This window comes from Artemia sp. Qi Xiang Cuo, chromosome 14 (genome assembly GCF_049724085.1).
Source record: "Artemia sp. Qi Xiang Cuo chromosome 14, ASM4972408v1, whole genome shotgun sequence".
NCBI classification, from domain to species: domain Eukaryota; kingdom Metazoa; phylum Arthropoda; class Branchiopoda; order Anostraca; family Artemiidae; genus Artemia; species Artemia sp. Qi Xiang Cuo.
The window spans coordinates 30,152,737-30,172,742 of record NC_142807.1 but is presented as its reverse complement, the minus strand read 5'-3'; the positions used below and the strand labels follow the sequence as shown (position 1 = coordinate 30,172,742).

The 20,006-nt window shown below is 37.5% G+C and overlaps 1 protein-coding gene across 7 annotated transcripts in view; it reads left to right on the top strand.

The window, feature by feature from the left end:
* Wdr59 (WD repeat domain 59) overlaps positions 1–20,006 on the top strand; it is a 162,613-nt gene that overhangs the window by 113,451 nt on the left and 29,156 nt on the right. For all 7 annotated transcript variants that reach the window (XM_089100170.1, XM_089100169.1, XM_089100168.1 and 4 more), the window contains 2 exons: positions 6,951–7,182; positions 18,459–18,685. In XM_089100170.1, the coding sequence (XP_088956296.1) occupies positions 6,951–7,182; positions 18,459–18,685 (459 nt within the window). The remainder of the gene's footprint in view (positions 1–6,950; positions 7,183–18,458; positions 18,686–20,006) is intronic.

Sequence of the window (20,006 nt, the reverse complement as noted above, 5' to 3'; positions counted from 1 at the left end):
GGTAGATACTAAAAGAAGAATGAGCTATGAAGCTGTTGATTACCTAAAAAGTTAACCAAAAGTTCAATCTTTGAAATTGGCTTTAGTATATTCTGTAAAGATTTTATCGGTTAAAGTTGCAACTTTTTTTTTATTGCTGCTGAAATGGCTGCCTCTCATTCAAATTTTTTTAAAGTATTTTCAAAAATATGAACATATGTACATAACAACTGGGCAAGTAGGAACTAAAAATTACGATTGCTAGCCCTTAGTAAATTTAACGATAGAAGGCTCGTCTTTGTCTAGTAGTTTTTGGAAAAAGTATTATTAGTTTACAACAAGTAGAGCTGTGAACCCTGAAGCTGAGTTATTTCCTAGTTGCTGACTTGATGTAAAGCCTTCTGACCACTGGCTTTCAGTTATATCAGGCTCTTGTTTAAAGGTTCTGTAATCATAGAACCGTGGAGTCAGTTGCCAGTGATATACCTAGACATGACATAGCCTGTTTTATCGGTGATTTCAAGTTAAAAATTGGTGACGATCACGAGCCCCCAGTCTATGGCTTGCCATGGCCTCGGTAATCGGAACGAAAATAATGAGCTTTTAATCGATTTTGCGCTCTCGAATGACCTAGTTATTGCTGGGAGTTTGTTCAACACGGTGATACCCACACACATACCTGGGTCTCTCCAGATGGCGTCACCAGAAATCAGATCGAACGCCGCCTAGTGAGTCGCAAATGGCGCACTAGTCTCATGGACGTTCGTTCACACAGAAGAGCTGATGTAGGGTCAGATCATAACCTGATGATTGCCAAATTTAGAGTCAAATTGAGGAAAAATGTTAAACAAGTACCGTAAACCCACCTTTTGATAGATTCAATCACTTTCCGTGCCAGAAAATCCAGACCAAGAAGAACTGTGAGAAGCCTTGAAAAACTCCTTCCATACGGCGGTGACAGAAATTCTGGGGTATAAGAAACGGCCTAAAGACCAATGGCTCTCTGACCGAACTTGGAACCTCATAAGGGAGTGGAAACTTATAAAACAAATCCTTCTTCAAAGCCAAACACTAGGCAGTTTGGTCTTGAAAAACGCACGCTGCCGTGAAGCAGACAAAGCCGTAAAGAAGAGCGCAAGGAATGACCACCAAACACTGATCGAGAACAAAGCCAAACTTGCAGAGGAAGCAGCCAAGAGAGACGATTCTAGAGCTTTATATCAGATCAAAAGTGACATCGCTGGAGGAGCGATGTCACTTGGGAGAAGCGTACGGTCAACGGCCCAGTTCGAGACTCATCTGGCGTACTCGTGACCGAGCCAGCAGAAGTGAATGAGTTACCGGCACCCCACTTCGAAAGACTCCCCAATAGGCTACTACCCGATGAGCGGCCAAGGGCTGTAGAGATTCAAGCAGATACCAAGAGATTGAAGAACGGTAAATCCCCAGGAGAAGACCGTATATCAGCAGAGATGATAAAGGTCTCAGTTGCAGCACTAATAACGCTCTGGGCCGCCTTCTTCGCTACAATATGGGAAAAGGAAAAGGTACCAGTTGATTGGATGCGCAGCATACTAATACGCCTGTTCAAATAGGGTGATGCAGATTTCCCAGGAAACTGGCGAGGATTAAGCTTGCTTTTGGTCCCCGGTAAACTACTGTGTCATGTCATTCTGAAGAGGATCCAAAATGAGCTCGGGAAGCACCTAAGGGATAAACAATACAGGTTTCGTCCGAGCCGTTCTTGCGCCGATCTTATGTTTACTTCGCGATCCTCAGTAAAGAAAGTCGGGAATTACACTCAAAGCTTTGTATGATTTTTATAGACTTTGAAAAGGCCTTCGACTCTGTAAACCGGGCAAGTTAGTGGAAGATCCTTCTTTATTACGGGATCCCAAGTAGAATAATCTTAATTATCATTGCTCTTTACGAGGACAGCGGGTGCTGCATCAAGACACCTGATGTCCAAACCCGATACTTTCGAATTCTGTCTGGCGCCAAACAAGGTTATGCACTGTCGCCGCTACTTTTCGTGATAATCATTGACTTTATTCTCCGCAACTCAGCGATCGATGGTATCAAACTTTCTGCCGATGTGACAGTTGGCGACCTAAACTTTGCAGATGACATTACAGGAGAGGTCACAGCCACACTAACTCGCCAGGTCAATGAGCTTCAGTCTACTGTGGACAGTCTTATTGACCACCCAAACTTGTTCACATCAGCACAAAATAAGGCTAGCGTGAGTGCAGGTGCAAATGTAATAAACCCTCGGGATACAGCAAAACCTTCTTATTCTGTGATTCTCAAACAATCTCTGAAAGGATTCAAAAAGCCTCACAGTCGCAAGGAGTATCTTGAGGGCCTTGATGATGATTGCTGCACCCATATAGTGAACCTGGGGCCTCTTAGCAAAGAGTTGTGCGTCATACTTGATGACAAAGATGCAGCAAAGTCTCTTGCTGAAGCGCTAAACAGTGCTACAGACACTGATGCTCGGCTGAAGACTCCCGCTCCCTGTGGTATTATAAGACATATTCCCGATGAGGTGTCGCCGAATGATCTATGTTCAATGATTAGGAATTGCACGAAAGTCGAGAGAATTCGACAAACTCGCTTATACAACCTTGTCTTTGAAAGTAAGTACGACGAGTAGCAATGAACAACCCTGTAACTCAGGGCTATGAGAGCTTCCGAATAGACACGTATCTGTATTTGCCAATGACGTGTTTTCAGTACGGTCACGTTGCTAAGGAATGTAAAAACGCTCCTCGCTGTTCCCGTTGCAGTGGCAATCATGCGAACAATAGAGATATGCCCTGCAATGCTGCACTGAAGTGTGCTCTCTGTAAGCAGAAAGACCATCCTTGCTTCAGTGTTAAGTGCCCCGTAGCCAGAAAGCTCATGATGAAGCCATGACCAACTCTGAGCTAAAAGTGTCTTCGTGGAATCTGAATGGTGGTGTAGTCAATAAACTCCCACTGATTGAAAGCTTGATGTATTGAAACGACGTTTTGAGTCTACAAGAACATTTTCCTTCAGCCGACTCACTTTCCCTGTTAAAAGTGAATGACAAAACTCGCCTTTACGGGGTGCCAGCTAAGAATTCAGGCAGAGGAATACCTTCCGGAGGACTGGCGATACTAATCAGTTCTCACCTTTCGGCATCAGTATTTGTCGAGAGCAAGTGTTTCCTTGGCATGAAAGTTGCAAATCTGATAGTATATTGCTGCGACTTACCAACTGATTAAAAGAACTTGGCTTCTGAAGAAAAGTTCTCCCGCTCAACAATAAAGCTTGCTAAATCTTTGCAGCAGTATGCCTATGCATCTCATCGTGTTATCCTCGCCGGGGATGTGAACTGCGACCTCTCAGTGCCAGATCACTCAAGATCTCAAATATTTCTGTCTGCTCTGTCCAATCTGTATGTTTTCCGAAATGGCTGTTCGTATACGTATATTCATAACTCCGGAGCGACAAGCTCGCTTGATTTCATGCTTTGCTCGAACGGCGTGACTGCGAATGGCTCAAGCCATGTTGACTTTAGCATATCGGTATCGGATCATTTACCAATCTCCAACTCTTTTGTCATTGATAGTATTTTCTTTAAAAAAGATGAAAAGAAACGGAAGTGGGAATTCAAATGTGACTGGAAGAAAATAAATGCTGTTGAATATAAAGCAGAGCTTGATGCCACACTTGACAAAATTAAGATCCCTTTCCAATTGTTGCAACAATCCTCAGACCTCACTGAGTCGGAGAAAAAAATTTTAATCAACATTTACTGTAGTGAAATCACACATGCAATGCGTTGTTCTGAGCTTTGTGCCGTTCTTGTACGTAAAGTTCGTTCGGGTTCAGAAATACCTGGTTGGTCGATGAATCCGGCTTTACAGTAAAGTTACAAATCTTCAAAGTTTTGGCACCACGTATGGAAAGATTGCGACCGGCCGAAATCTGGTCCCGTTAATGACATACGATTATATACCAAACCTCGTTTTGCTAAGTGTCTTGCCAATCACAAAGCTGATATTATTGACTGCAGGAGCAAGCGTCTTGCAACTAACCCAAATGAAATTTGGAGATTCACCGGGGGAAAAAAGTCAAAAGGTGTCACTTCAGAGCTTCCAAGTGAGAGTGACTGGATCCACTGTTTCACCCATGAATTTTCTCAACCTGATCTAGTGTTGGAAACCCACTATAAATCACTACTAGTGGATAGTCTAGTTGATACTGAATCAGATATTGGTTTTGTAGTTACGGCCTTTGATATTTATAGTGCTAGCATTCACCTTCGAACAAAGTTCTCGCGTGGTTATGATCAATTATAGGGTTTTCATTTATTACATGCAAGTGATAAGCTGCTGCAGCATCTACATTTGTTTTACCAAATCATTTTTTATTCTGGTATTGTCCCCGATTCTTTTTGTGTCGGTACATTGACTCCTGTTCCGAAAAAAGATAAAGATAGCCGGCAATGTTGTTCCTATAGGCCTATAACAGTTTCTTCTGTTCTGTGTAAATTACTGGAGTTACTGGTGATTAAGGACATATATTAAGGCTTATTGAACTCTGGACAACCAGTTTGGATTTAAGGAAGACTCAAGTCGGGAACACGTGCATTATATACTTGCCAACGTTCTGATGGATATAGAGAATAGTGGCGAGTTTCTCGTCCTTGCGGCTCATGATGTCTCTCGTGCTTTCGATTCTAGTGTGCATTCTCATTTGCTAATAGTGCGCAGCAGCGACGTCTCAATCGTTAAGTTGTGCGGGTATTTAAAAATCTGTATGCGAGATTATGTGTTGTCGTGAAAGTATCAACTCGTCATGGTTATGTAATGTGTAAAGCCGTAATTCGAGTTTGGAATAGAATCCACCAGGGTGGTGTAACTTCGCCACCATTGTATAATAATAGTGTGGTTGCACTCCAGAAAGAGGCTAGAATTAGTTTTGTTTTTAAAGATTTGGACCTTTCCTTACTCAATTACGCTGACGACATCCTGAATTTAAGTAGAACTGTATCGACTGTTGAGGAGAATTTTTCTGTGCTTAGTAGGGAATATGCCAAAATTGGTCTCAATTTTAATGCTTCGAAGAGCGAGGTCCTTACTTTCAGCAAATCTGTTGGTGATGTTGGATGCGTACAGTTAGGAAATCAGAGTATTCAGTTATCTGCTTGTATTAAATATCTCGGTCTTCCGATAGGGGATAGTGTAAAAACGACAAGGGCTCTTCTTATGTCTCATCTAAGTCAGAAACTTAGAAAAGCGTTTGGTATGTTAGTTACGGAAATGGATAAAAAGACTATTAGATACGTATATTATCGTTTCGCGAAATTTCTCTTGTGTATACCCCTATGGGCTAGAAACAAAGACTTGTGTCAGCCTACGGGTTAACTGTGCCACTAACCGTGGCTGAGCAGCGTCGTGGTCGCTATTTTTCTAGGCTTGATAGGACAAACAGCCTCCATCCTGCTATATATTATTAGAAATATTTGAATCTATTCTTGGTAGTATAGTTTTCTTTGTGAGTGTGTTCTTCTTTCTTTCTTTTTCTTTTTTTTTGTCTTCTCATCTACTCCATATTGAACCCTGGTGTGATTTTCTGGGCAATAAAGATATTGATTGATTGATTGATTGATTACAATGCTACAGTCATGCAAGCAACGTCTGCAAGAGCTTCTAAACAGGGTCAGCGAAAAAGCAAGCCAACTTGGCCTAAGAGTAAATTCAAGCAAAACCAAAACAATGGAGACTGCTGATTCCCACTTCATGTGAGATGTAGAAATAAGGAAATCGAACAGCTCGTGGACTTCCGAACCTTGGAAGTGGAGTGGAGAATACGGGATCAACATCCAAAGAAATAATGACCAGAATAGGTCAGGCGAACGCCGCCTTCAATAGGCTCAAGCGCATATAGAATTCAAAAAATGCCTCGAACCGGCTGAAGTTACGCCTGTTCAACAGCAACGTCATTCCGGTCCTCTGTTACGAAGCTGAAACCTGGAGTTTGAACCAACAACAGGAGAAGAGAATCCTTGCATTCGAGAATAATTTTCTTCAAAGAATTTTAAATATTAATTGAGCAGACAGAATTACAAATGAAAAAGTCCGCAAACTTGCCAATCAGCCTCTGGTGACTGATAGCCAGAGACAGTACACAGAAAATTCACAAAAAATACCAGATATTTTGGTCACATATACAGTGACCGTCATCAGTAGTAAAACTAAACTAAAACAATTTAAAACAAAAGTCTATATACGAAATCAAATATAATTCTATTCAAAGCAAAGGTGGAAGCTAGCCTCTTTGACCTTCTTGGATTTGGTTCATTAGCGTTCAATGATATAACATTTGGGCAAAGGTCAACTACATTGGGTGAATTGAACTTTACTCTGTCAGATTTTAATAAATTATCATAGATAGAGTTCAGCCAAAATTCACCTGTATCCCGATTCAAAGCAATATTGTTGAATAAGATTTTCTTTATTTCAAGAGTTTCACGAACATTTTGCTTTAAACCCTGATCCCTAGAAATCAAAGAGACATTCTCGAACAAAATAAAATGGTCCGGAAAATTTAAAATATGTTCTGAAAGGGCTGGAGTAAAATCTTCAGACTTAGAATATTGCTTTAAAGCCGAAGAAATAGAATCTTTATGTTGTAATAATCTCATTTCCAAACTCTGGTTAGTACGACCAACACTCGGAGAAGGTTATTTTTTGTTCCTTACCATATATACCCGGGCTAAGTGAAAAACTTAAAAGAACTTAAAAAAACTTAAAAGAATCTACGAAGCAATGGTCTAAGGGTAGCTTTAAAGAGTAATAATACTTTGGGTAGTTTTCTAAATTCTGGGAAGGATCTAACTTCATTGGGGCAACAAAGTGGGGTTTATCGGATCCCATGTGCTTGCGGAAGCTCATATGTTGGTTTATGATTGCTATTTTCTATTCTCGAATTTTTAGGGACTCAAAGAAACCGCTCAACAGAAAATGAAGCGCAATCTCTCCTGCTTGGAACCTTGTCTTCGTCAACTGGTAACAATTCTTGAAGAGCTAAAAAATGAGCGACCTCAGTCAGATACGTCGAAAATAAGATCAAGTTTGACTTTAGAAGACTTGGATAACGTATCGGCTGGAAGACGTGACATGTCAGTACCGTATCCTCGGTCGTCTGGTGCAAGATTTTGCTCCGCAGGTAAATATATATATGTGTATATATATATATATATATATATATATATATATATATATATATATATATATATATATATATATATATATATATATATATATATATATATATATATATATATATATATATATATATATATATATAGAGAGAGAGAGTTCGGTGGCTTCGCCGCCGGGCCTCGGTACGTGGCAGGTTTCTATATATGGATTCTCATTGTCGTTTGTCTTCTAACCGTAGACAATTTGAGCCATTTCTTGACGTCATGACGTCATCACAGGTTCGCTACAACCACCCTGGGAAAAATACGAATTTTTCCTTAAAGTCCTGCCCTATTTAGATTTTTCTTGCGACCTGAAATGCTCTAATTCTCGTTTTTGCATATTTTCTAACCTCCCGTGTCCCTGCTCTCCATTTTCATTTTTGACTCTCAGATTCTCGGTGTCATTTGTATTCTAACCGTGTGATTAGAATACACTAACACACGGTTGCTCTTCATTTTTATTTTTGTCTTTCTCAGATCCTCGTTGTTTCTTGTCTGTTAACCGCGTGTGTCTTTGCACGTCATTTTCATTTTTGACATGCTCTAATTCTCGTTTTCGCATATCTTCTAACCGCCTGTTTCTTTGCTCTTCATTTTCATTTTTAACACGTTTTGATATTCGCTGTTGTATATCTTCTAACCGTATTTGTCTATCTTCTTAATTTAAAATTTTGATTACTTCAGACAATTTAGCAATGCCCTTTGATTTAGCTGCCCATATTGGTGTTGTCACATTTGCTGGTCCGGCTGTTGATTTTCACCCATTGTGAATTCAATTTTTTTCGGGCCATTCTCCCGGTCATATCACGTTTGATTGTTCAGATGGTTCCAAAGAGTCATCATTTGTAATAATTACACATTTTCTTTTTTTGGGGGGTCTTCCTACTGACATTATATAACTGGTTGCGTTCAAACCTGTAAGCTTAATCACGTGGCGAGTTTATTTTATGTAACAAGTAAAACTAAATTAAAATTTTCAGGTATTTTTCAAGTTTGGATTAAATCATTAAAGTTATTGCTCAGACATTATCCTCAAAAGCATGCTACATAATAACTTCAGCGATTCTGAAATGAACTTAAAAATTTTTTCAACTTTTTTTCATGTCTTAAAAAGACATTGCGTATACTTATAACAAAAGAAATTTGGTAATGGTGTTTTTGGAATATAAAATGAAATGACATTTGTATGCTGCTCATGATTTTTTTTCTTTTACAATAACAACATATGTAGACGTGTTTTTTTTTTAACTTAGATTTTTTTTTCAAGGAATATGAAATGATAAAAGTATGACGTAGAGCTCCGCGTCAATCTATCCTAAACTTCGTCCTCTAGGCATTGGAATTAATATCTTTACTTGCTCTACTTACTCTAGGCATTATGAACCAGCTTAAAACACCTTTTTTAGTGACTAATTACACTTGGTATTTAAATCATCCTGCTGTCTTTTCAAAGATGTTTGATTATTGAAGCTACCCCGAATTCTAGCAACGATTTCTGCTAAGCTTCAAACTTTTAGTTTTCTTTTTTAAGGTTTTTGAATTGTTGAAATTCCTTGTCAAAATATATACAAATTTTAAGCATGTTAAATTCTCCATGGATGAAAATCTTAAATTTTTCCATAAATATGACAACGTCATTGCAATACTGATGTATATAAAAACGACGTCACACAGATAAAAAAATTTTCCAGAATTAATGTTCTTATGGAATTTTCTCAAACTTCTGACCTGTCTAGATCGTTTGTTTAGGCCAGAATACCTCAGGATGCCAATTTTTCTGGAAAAATATGGAAAAATTTTCGAGAAAAAATAAATATATACATAAATACATACACAATTATTGCTCACTTGTAAAGATACTATACATTTTTGTAACTACCAGTTTTTTGCTCTTTAAGCAATTTAATGTCTTTTCATACGTTTTCTTTTCATAGATATTTGATTATTCAATCAAATCTGATTTCTAGCAACGAGTTCTACTAAGCTTCAAACTTTTGGTTTTCTTTTTTAAAGTCTTTGAATTGTTGTAATCCCCTGTTAAAATATATAAAAATGTTTTTGCAATTACCAGTTTTTTGCTCTTTACGCTTTTTAATGTCTTCATACTGTGTCTTTTCAAAGGTATTTGAAAATTGAATCAAGTCCGATTTATAACAACGATTTCTACTAAGCTTCAAATTTTGGTTTTCTGTTTTAAGGTTTTTGAATTCTTGTAATCCCTTATAAAATTATATAAAAATATTTTGCAATTACCAGTTTGTTGCTCGTTAAGCATTGTAATGTTGACTTTTCTATGCATGAAAATCTTCAAATTTTCCACATAAGTGTGACATGTTTGACAACACCATTGCAATACTGATGTATATAAAAATAACGTTACTCACATAAATAATTTTTCCAAAATTAAGTCTCTTAACGAATGTTGTCAAACTTCTGACCTATCTAGACGGCTTTTTTATACCAGAATATTCCAGGATGCCAATTTTCTCCCAAAAAATATGGAGCCGTTTTCGAGAAAAAAATAAATAAATACTAACATACACAAATATTGCTCATTTATAAAGATATTACAACTTCTTTTTTTTTTACTGGTATCCTGGGATTTTCTGACAAAAAAAAAGAGATATATATACGTCACGAGTTTGAGAAATTTCGTTAAAAGCCTTAATCTTAGAAGAAAGAAATCATATGAATAACGTCATATTTATGACCACGTTTCAAGATAAAAAATTATATAATTTTTTCCCCAGGAGCGGGCAAAAATTTATATACAATTCCTTCTTGCGGTTTATCCTCCATAGTATCATAACTTTTATTTGATCTGTATTCTCCCTCCTTGGAGGCGATTGACTATCTCAGATTAATTTTACTAACTTTCTTTTTGAGCGGCGCTCAAGTCTCACGTTCCTGTCATTTTGGACTATTTGCGAATGTTTGTGTTCGATTGATGGTACTTGTACGGTCGTACGGTGATACGGTTGCATGTCTTCTAACCGAAAACTTTGTTGTGCATCCTTTTCGTTTCAGATTCGTTGTGATTCTCGCTCTCACTTGTCATCTTACCTCGGATTTTGTTGTTTCATTTTCCTTTTATGATTCGTTGTGATGCTCGTTTTCGCATGTCTTGTAAGCACAAATTTCGTTTTACTTTTTTTTGTTTTTGTTTGGGATTCGTTGCAGTTCTTGCTGTCACTTTACTTCTAATCACAGATTTTGCTTTGCATCTTTTTTGCATGTGATTCGTTTTGATTCTTTTCGCTTGTCTTCTAATCGCAGATTTCGCTACGCTTCTTTTTCATTCATCGCTACCTCAAACATTTTTTCCTTGTCTTTTGCCATGGGCGTAGGCAGCATCTTGTGTAGGGGGGGGGGGGCAGCCGCTTCCGTGATGGAGGGATCTTACTAATACTTCTCGAGGTCCTTTGAATATAGGTCTTTAGAAACTAGTCATTCTATATTTCACTAAAACTCGGCCTTTAACATTTTCCATGTTCTACTTTTCCTGCAACAGTATAACATAATAGACCCACTGTCCTACTTCCAATTTCCAGAAAACATAAACACCACAGAGGCGATTTGACACAAATCACATTATGGTTGGATAAAAGTTTCTTCTAAGAATTCAATTCAAAAGTTTACAGTTGGGCAAAATTAAATATTAAAATTGGTATAGGGGAGACCGGCCCACGTCTAGCCAAAGCAAACAGTTTCAATACAAAAACCTATGGGGCTTCTGGTGGATTATAAACGCTCTGACAGATTGCAGTGTATTTTTTTAAAAAGTCTGACCTTAATTAATACTTTTACCAAAAATTTCATGTTCAGGTTTTATGGTGCTTAACTATGGAATTTTGTTCAATTTTGTCTGAAAGCCTACGCCTAATTACGAATACTGGAAAACTCGCGTTGTAAACTCACATTGTATTCTCCTATTATTTGCCTGTTTTTGGCAGCTTCCGAGACGTGCCATCTTCACCAGTTTGCTGTTAGTATTTTTTCATCCTGTGGGATAGTGAACTCCCATGTTCGGCCACAATACCCAGGGTAAATTCGGCATGCCGTACCAAGGTGTCCAAAAGTAGGCTATGCTTGTAAAAGCTGTGTAAACAGCATATTTAAAGGTTGAAGGCAAGCTTAATACCCAAAACTGTGTTATTTCTGGCGTTGACTAATCCTGTCAGAACAGTAGGTGAACTGAAGTTCTTTTTTATTCTGTTAAATTTCATTCAAGATAAAATGATTAAAAGTAAAACAGAAGAGAAAAGAAAGAAAGGTGACTGTGATCCAGAAGAAAATAAAATAGCAGTTTTTTCTATCTTATTCTACAAGAAATCAGTTGGATTCTCTGGAAGTACCATGGGTGTCCCTAGAGGAACGCTGCAAGACTACATAAAAAAAAATTGAGAAGCTGAATATCCCTCTAAAAAGTCTGGACCTGAATTTCCTTACACCCTGTTACAACCCATGATCAATATTTACAGAGCAACAAGCAAAAAGACTAAAAACTTACTTGAAAACGATAGCTGATATGCTTTCGACTGTATTCCCCTAGAAGTGTGTAAATTTGCATACACTTACGCCATTATTAAGAGTATAAAAGTACCGGATAATGGAACTGCAAAGGTAGTGGAAACAGTGGAGGAATTACAGGTAAAGATTGGCACCGTGGTTTTATGGATTGACTTAAAACTCTATCAGTAAGAACGCCAATAAGTACAAGCCTATGACGGACAACTGCTTTCAACTGTCACAGTGTAGGAGCTTTCTTTAACAACCTGGATTGAGGCCTATATAAACACATGTTCAGACCACAAGACATTGCAAGTTTTGAAGAATCAGGTCTGAAAAAATCCACAAGCCTGGTAAAATCATTGAACAGCGAGGCCAGAAGTAAGTAGGGAAGGTCACGTCAGCAGAAAGAGGTCAGTTGACCACGATTTGTGCTGGTGCTAATGTGTTGGGAACGGTCCCTCCTCTACTTATTTCCCCACAAAAACAGTGTCCGGAAACTTTACTCAGGGGAGCTTTACCAGGAACCATCATAATCAGCTCAGAAAATACTTCAGGCTGGATGACTGCCTCTCATTCTTTGCTTTACTTTCAGCATTTTATCAATCAACTCAAACCCAAAAAATCAACAGGAAAAAAATTATGAAAAACTCAGAAGTGCTCACTGACACCCCTATGAAAGAATGCATTACTGCTAGGATAAAAGCTGTATCTGCCAAAAAGCCCTAGTCCTGGAACGGAAGAAAGTCAGACAAGTGAAAAGACTAAAAAGCAAAAGGCGTGTCTCTGGCAACAAGAGTTACAGTTAGAGTGATGATTCTGACATAGATGATCCTGTATACAACAACTCTTCAGACCCCAGCATAGACATTGAAGACAAGCCCCCTACCAGCAACTTCTAATTTGACACTGAGAAAGTCAAGGTTGTTGATTACATTCTGATTGAACTGAAGAGCAAGAAAGGGAATTCTGTTCACAATGTTATCATTATCAAAAGTAGCAACTGAAGAACATAAGGTCCTTTTTTGGAAGAAGACTGGAGCAAGAGACTTTGCGCTAACTGACGAGATGAATAGTGTCTTAAAGACAGAAGTTGAAATAAAACTACCACCACTGAAAGGTAGAACACCAAGATTAGCGGAGCGGCTTACTTTTGGTGTTGATCAGTCAATGTATAATTTGAAATTAATACTCTTTAGTTTTTTTTAAACCTTAATGAAATTCATTTTGTAGTTTTTATGCTGACCATATTCTTTCTTAATTTTATAGCCAAAAAACAAGCTTTAATTTTCCCCTGGTCACTTTTCTTTTTCTTTTGTCCGGTGGCCAAACGTAAGGCAGAGACGACAGAACCAGTGCCGGGATGGCCCAGGTTTGGCACTCTTGACCACTTGGATAGAGAGGCATCCAGGTGGAAAAATGGGGGAGTTCTAATTGTCTTTTTCAAGGATGGTATTGAATGAGTTACTTTTGCTTTGGCATGATCAGCAACTTCTTATCGCTTGAATCAATTCATGGAGAATTAAACAAGTCAAAATCAGCCAATCGTGGGCCAGTCTCCTATATATATATCTGACCAAAAATTAATATTGAAGATTGAAACGTAAATGTTGATATCGCAAGCGATATTTGGAAATTTCTGTTTATTTCCAGCTTTTTTTAACCATCTACCAGGTAACATCCAACAAAAAATTCCAACATACGAAAATTTCTCGCTAATATCTATCGTAAATTTGAAGTTCTAGGGGAGGGCAGCTGCCCCCCCCCCCTTCCCCCCCCCTTCCCTACGCCCATGTCTTTTGCTTTTGCTATTCAGATCCATTCATCATTGTGTATAATATCCCATGATGCCATCAACAGTTTCGTTTGAATTAAGATTTTTGCTTGAATATTATTCCTCCTTCCTGTTTATCGTGATTGCAGCGGTATCTGCAGCCTGGTTAATGACAAACCTTGGCTAAACGTAACCTAAAATTTATTATTTTGAGACATAATCGGATCGAAATAAAAGGCAAAATATTAGAATCGTCATGGCTGAAAACTCTGTACATGAAACTTCCAGTCCCCTAGTTTGAACAACAAGGAAAATCACTCTTTTTTGGGAAGCACTGATATATCCTCATTTTTTCTTCTCAGAATTCTAACTTTTATGTGATTAGTATTCTCCTCTGAGGCACGATCCTTCAGTCCATTGCAATGTTGATTTCTCTCCGAATGTTCCCGCTCCATTGACGGTGCTTATTGTCACCTATCTTCTATCCGCAGATTTTGTTGTGCATCATTTTTGTTTGTGATTTTTTATGATGCTTCATGCTAGTTGTGACTTGTCTTCTAACCGCAGATATCGCTGTGCATCATTTTCGTTTACGATTCGTTGCGATGTTCGTTGTCGCATGTCTTTTAACCGTAGATTTCGTTGTGCTTCACTTTCATTCATCGTTACCTCATAAAATTTTTCCATGCAAATTGCTTTAGCTGTTTCGATCATTCATCATCTTGCATAATTTGGTATGCAGTCATAGATGCCAAAAACTTTCTTTGTCAGCTTTTTTGCTTTGATTCCGTTTTTACATGATTGAGTAACGACCAGGTGTGTTCCATCGCACATGCCCTCCGAAATATCTAAATAAGGCATTTGTATAATTTACGTGTTATTCTTTAATTTTACGTCATGGAGTGACAAATCAGCAATTTCTAATGATTAAAAAAATCTGGCTCAAATTCAATTTCTTATTGCTGTTTATCCTTTACAAATCATAACTTTTACAGGATTTGTATTTTCCTGGGATTCAATCGATTATCTCAGTATTCATTTTAAATACTTCTTTTTTTTAATGGCGCTAAACAACGTGTTCCTTCATTCCATTCTAATTTTCATTACTTTACGAATGCTTCTTGTTCGATGGATGCTCATTGTCACATGTCTTCTAACCGCAGGTTTGGTTGTGCAACATTTTCGTTTCTGGTTCTTTGGGATTCTTGCTGTCGCTTGTCTTCTAGAAACAGATATCATTTCTGATTCGTTTTGGTGCTCGCTGTTGCATATCTTCTAGCCGTAAATTTTACTTTGCTTCAATTTCGTTCATCATTACCTCATGCATTTTTTCCATGCCTTTTGCTTTAGCTGCTTGGATTTATTCGTCTTCTTGTATAATTTCAAATGACGACGTAGATTTCAAAACAATGCGATAAACCCTAGCAAAAAAAAAATTTGGTCTTTAAATGCATGTTAAAGTGCTCTTAGCTATTCATTCAATTCCAAACAATTCGTGCTTCAGCTCTCTCAAATCAAAAATCATTCTTATACAATCCGAAAAGGACTTGTCTCAAATTTTCCTCTCACTCACTCGGACTATCTATCTTGGCTTTTTGTAAAATTAGCCATGGCTTGATACATGCCAGCAACTATTTGATTTTAAATCAATCCAATCTTTCATCTCTTAATTCTATTACTACCTACCTTAGTTCTGCCCTAGGAATGATGTGTGGACGGATGATACTTATCTATCAGCAAATGAAATGACATCATTCTTATACAATCCTAAAAAGGGCTTGTCCCAGATTTGACTCTCACTCATTCGGACTATCTGTCTTGGCTTTTTCTACAATTAGCCATGGCTTGATGCATGCCAGCAACTACTTTATTTCAATTCAAAATCAACGGACTCGGTCAAGGTCTTCGGCCTCGACCTACTCAAATTTAAGATATATTTTCCTAAATATGGGCAAATCTGAACCCTTAAATTCCCTGATACTTCCTCATTTCCTCTTGTCCATAAGGTTCCCACATGTTAAAATTACCTACCTCTTTTTTTATTTTTAACCGCTTTATTCTAAAATTACCTACCTCTTTTTTTATCTTTAACCGCTTTATTGTTCCTCTCCCTACGCTACGTTTATTTCAGTATGAATCTCATCTAAGTAAAATTAATTGTGACATGCTTGTTCCTCTTGTTCTTTTTAACTTGTTTCAGTGTCCTTAGGCAAAAACTCAATATTTTTACCTGTTCCATCTCCATTATTCCAAATCTATGATGTTCCAAAACTGTCTAGAATTATAACTTTCTTTACTAACCCTGGATCCCTCCTGTTGTCAGAAAGCATTTAATTAAATGCCAACTTATGATTCATTTCCTCTGACAGTATAGTTATTTTTTATCAAAAAACACCGTATTGACTAAGTTTATGATTCAAAGTGGAGGAAGTAGACTTTAATCCCCCCTTAACCTGGAACAAAATGCATTGTATACTGACGAATTTACAGTCTCCTCCATATAAACCTTTAAATAGTTCTAAGTGAAGACTTTAACTCGGTAATACACTCCTGATCCATTTTTTGATTATAGTCCTGTCAATTGTTGATTACTTTTTGTTCTTTTTCGCTTTTGACATGCCTTTGTTCATTTATTAGAATTGTATTTTTGCCTCTTCAGTAAAACTTCTCATCATCTTCTTTGTTTACTGCTTTATACTTGCATTCAATTATTTTGTCATTTTCCTACGTCCACAAGATTCAAGATTTATTTATTTAAAGCAGCTTTGATAGTATTGGCAAAAGCCTCAAAAATTACGCTATCTGTTACGAAACTGGGAAAAAATGAAATAAAAAAACTAAGGATGTAACTAACTTGTATAAAACAGAATAAAAGAATTGCTTAAGCGATTCGTTCTATATCTTATTGGCTTGAACTTGTTCGTGTGTCGAGTATTGGCTTTGGGGGCAATAGGGGGAGGCCAAAACGTACTGTGTTTTTTACTAGTGAGAAGCAACTGTCCAACTTTGTACATGAGATGGAATCTCCGTTGTCTCAGCGTTGGTATTTTCAATATTGTAGTTGCAGTTGCATACGTGCCATATTTGGGGTCAGGTATGATTTTTGTCGCCCGTCTTTGAACAGCCTCGACATTGTCATTTAAGTAGTCAATTTTGTGCACTTGTGGTACCCAAACAGGGCACGCCTATTCTAGCATGGGACGTACATTGTGGATAAACGGTAGTCGTAACTGATTCACTTGGAAACCTAGTCGTCGGAGTGTAGTTAGTGATCGCAAAGCATAGTTGCCATTTTTCACAAGGCTAGAAACATGGTAGCGGACAGAACAGTCAGTACTAAAAGTCACAGCAAGAATAATTGCAGTTGAAGGGTTAGGGAACCGGGGTTCAGTACAAGCTACGTCCCTTATAAGCGGATTAAAATGCATCACTTTTGTTTATTGACTTTAATTTGAAATCCATTATCCCTTCACTGATCAGTGAAACTGTCTTTCAATTCACCTTGGAACTGGGGTATTGCTTGGGATTTATCCATGAGAAATTTGAGCAAGGCGGACAGATCATCGACGTATTTTAAAGCGTTCATCAAAGTCAACGAGAACTTAGTTGATTACAAGCAAGAATAGTAAGGCAGCCAACTTGGTATCTTGAGGGGCACCACACATTATTTCAGCCATTGAGAGTTGAGCTCTCCGGCAAAAAGCGCATAGACACACTGGTGATGGGTTCTGAGGAAATCGACTATCAACAGCAGGGTCCGTTTTCTACCTCCTATTTGTTTCAGGTTTTGTACGGCACTGATTTGGCGGATTAAATCGAACACTTTACGGTCATCAGCGAGCAAAAGGTCTACTACTGTGTTTCCTCTCTATCCATTCAGTTATCAGGTGATAGAGATGCACAAATAATGGGTAGGGCTGCTTCAAACTGAATTTTTGATTGATCTTTTTAGTATGGATGTGGATAGAACTGCGCCTGGGAACTTCGGACTGCTTCAAGCTATATCTGATTTCGAACTTTACATTTATCCTATTTTTGTTTCTTTTTACTGGCTTCTATTTACATTTGCCGAGAAAAAAGAAAAATAAGATGTGATAAAATTCGCGACAGTTACACAAACAATCATTTTTGAAATTCTAAATTTGGTACTATTTTCGTACGTCTTTTCATAAAGCAAAATTTTCAATTACGATTAGTAAACTACTAAGTTTTACCGAAAGAGCAATTTTTTTTAAAGTAATTTGCATAAACAGGAAATAAAACTCTGTACGAGTTTCTAGACCTTTCTTGGGTCATCAGGATTAACCTGCTAAATCTAGAGTTCCCTAACCACTGGGCTTAAATTTCTGTGTTCACAGATTTAATTGTTTTGAACGCTTCTTATATCAAGATTTAGACGCCGCATCTTGAAAGTAAGATTAATTATGTATATAGCAGATTGCCCATAGTTTAAAGTGTCATGCGGTGGTGGATTTTGGTGGGACGAAGGGGGGGGGTGAAAGGGCGTCTAGCTGGAACGAACCTAAAAACTCACTGTAAATAAAACAATACTTGTGTATTAAATGCAATATTTAAGTTCAAAGAATAAAAAAACGAATTGAAAAATACAGGAGCTCGTGTCAGAATATACTTTGGAAGGGAGAGAGGGTAGATATTGTACTATTTTTGAAAAGTATAAAGGGTTGAATTCCTGCCGTGACTTCCTTAAATGAGGGATAAAGTCCACGTGGGTATCTCAGATCTTCCAAATTCTGAAAAATCAAACCAAACTGAAGATTTTCACGAATTAAAAGATAACACGTCAAAAGAAAATAAAAATTATGCAACAATTATTCTAGGTAAGAAATTTGGATATGATATATGTTTGGTAAAACATTTACCCTTTCTGTAGACTAATTTTTTTCTTGTTGTTTGTTTTTACTTGAGTTTGTTATTTGGACTGATGAATAATTGTAGGGATGCTGGTCTGCTTTGGAAGGCCATCCTATTCGAAACGGGTTCCAACAAATGGGCCAACAGAACTGAAAACCCCTCGATCATTGTCCACCAAGAAAGATTTGCTTTCAAATAGAGCATCAAGTATCGAACCTCAGTATGGGCTTAAGTATCCCTTGCAGCAGGTTGGCCAAAGTCCTACCGGAGAGCCGAGTACTTCTCTCTCTTACCACTATTACTTGGACAGGGTAAGTGGTGTTTATCATAAAAGTTGCATTGGTTCTAATTTGTCTGTTTTTTTTCTAATAGAATTGCCAATGGTGAAGTTGGTAGTTGTTGATTTGGTGCCTGCCTACAGGTAGCTGAAAATACTTTCCCATTTTTAATTTATATTTGCTCAGTATTGAAAAAGGAGCTTGGCTCCATAAAAAAACATTAATAGTTTTTTCTTTATAGTCTAGAGTTTTTACATAAATTGCTGGATTGCAAATGGAATCAATTTTTTCCCCGCTCCCAGATGCAAGAGATATTGGCGTGATATTCTTAAGACTGCGGGTTAAGCTGAAAGTAAGCAACAGATTTTTGCTGTAAAGTAAAAATAGTAATCTAAACTTTGATGCTTCAAAACTCCAAAATATTATATAGAAACAATTTTGAGCGTGTCCTTTACATAGTTTTGTCATGATCTACGAATCCGAACAGAATATATAGCTCAAATAATATTTTTGGTTGATTCGCCTAGCTCCTGGAATCGTCGCCAGTGAGGACAAACGAAATATTGATAGGTCAAGTATTCAAAATTGCATTGAGCAGCTGGACGATGTGGCTTCATTCTCTTATAGTGTGAAAAATCATAGCCTTTTAGACCGAACCAAATGGTCAAATTAACAAACTAAATCATGGGCGTATGATCCCGCTGGTCATTGGAGCAGTATTTTCATGTTCTCGGTTGTCAATCATTTATAATCCAGATTTTACAATCCAGTTTTTTAGCGAAAGGGTCCCTTGTTGGATAGTGCTTGAATTAGTGGGAACTAACTCAAGTATGTTTATCCAAATAATGTTCTATATCTCCTATATTACTATAACTTAGGTTCTATACTACTTACTATAACTTAGGTTCGCAACTGCAAGTCTGACCACTGAAAACAAGCTAGAGAAATCACTTTTATTTTATTACTCATTTTCTCAAAAAAATAACTGAATTCATTCCAACAGTGCGATTCTATCCCATTGATATTAAAAATGGGTATCCATATTGGAACCTGGTACAATTATTATGCGCTTAAATGTTCAAATTCTTCCGCTATTCAATCATATTTGATATACAAAGAACTTATGAAAGTTTGATTTTTCCTCAGCTCCTTGTAATTGAAATTTTCCTTGATTTGGCATAAGAACTTTGAAACCATGTAATTCTTCAGCAGCCTTCACCACGTTAAACTGATTATCACATGCGCAAACACTTTCTGGCACAAGAGAGTTTTATGTGACAGGCTATTTTAAATTTCATATCTTTTAGAGTCAGTAACCTTGTCAGGTTGAGATCTCAGGTTTGAATTTTCTGTC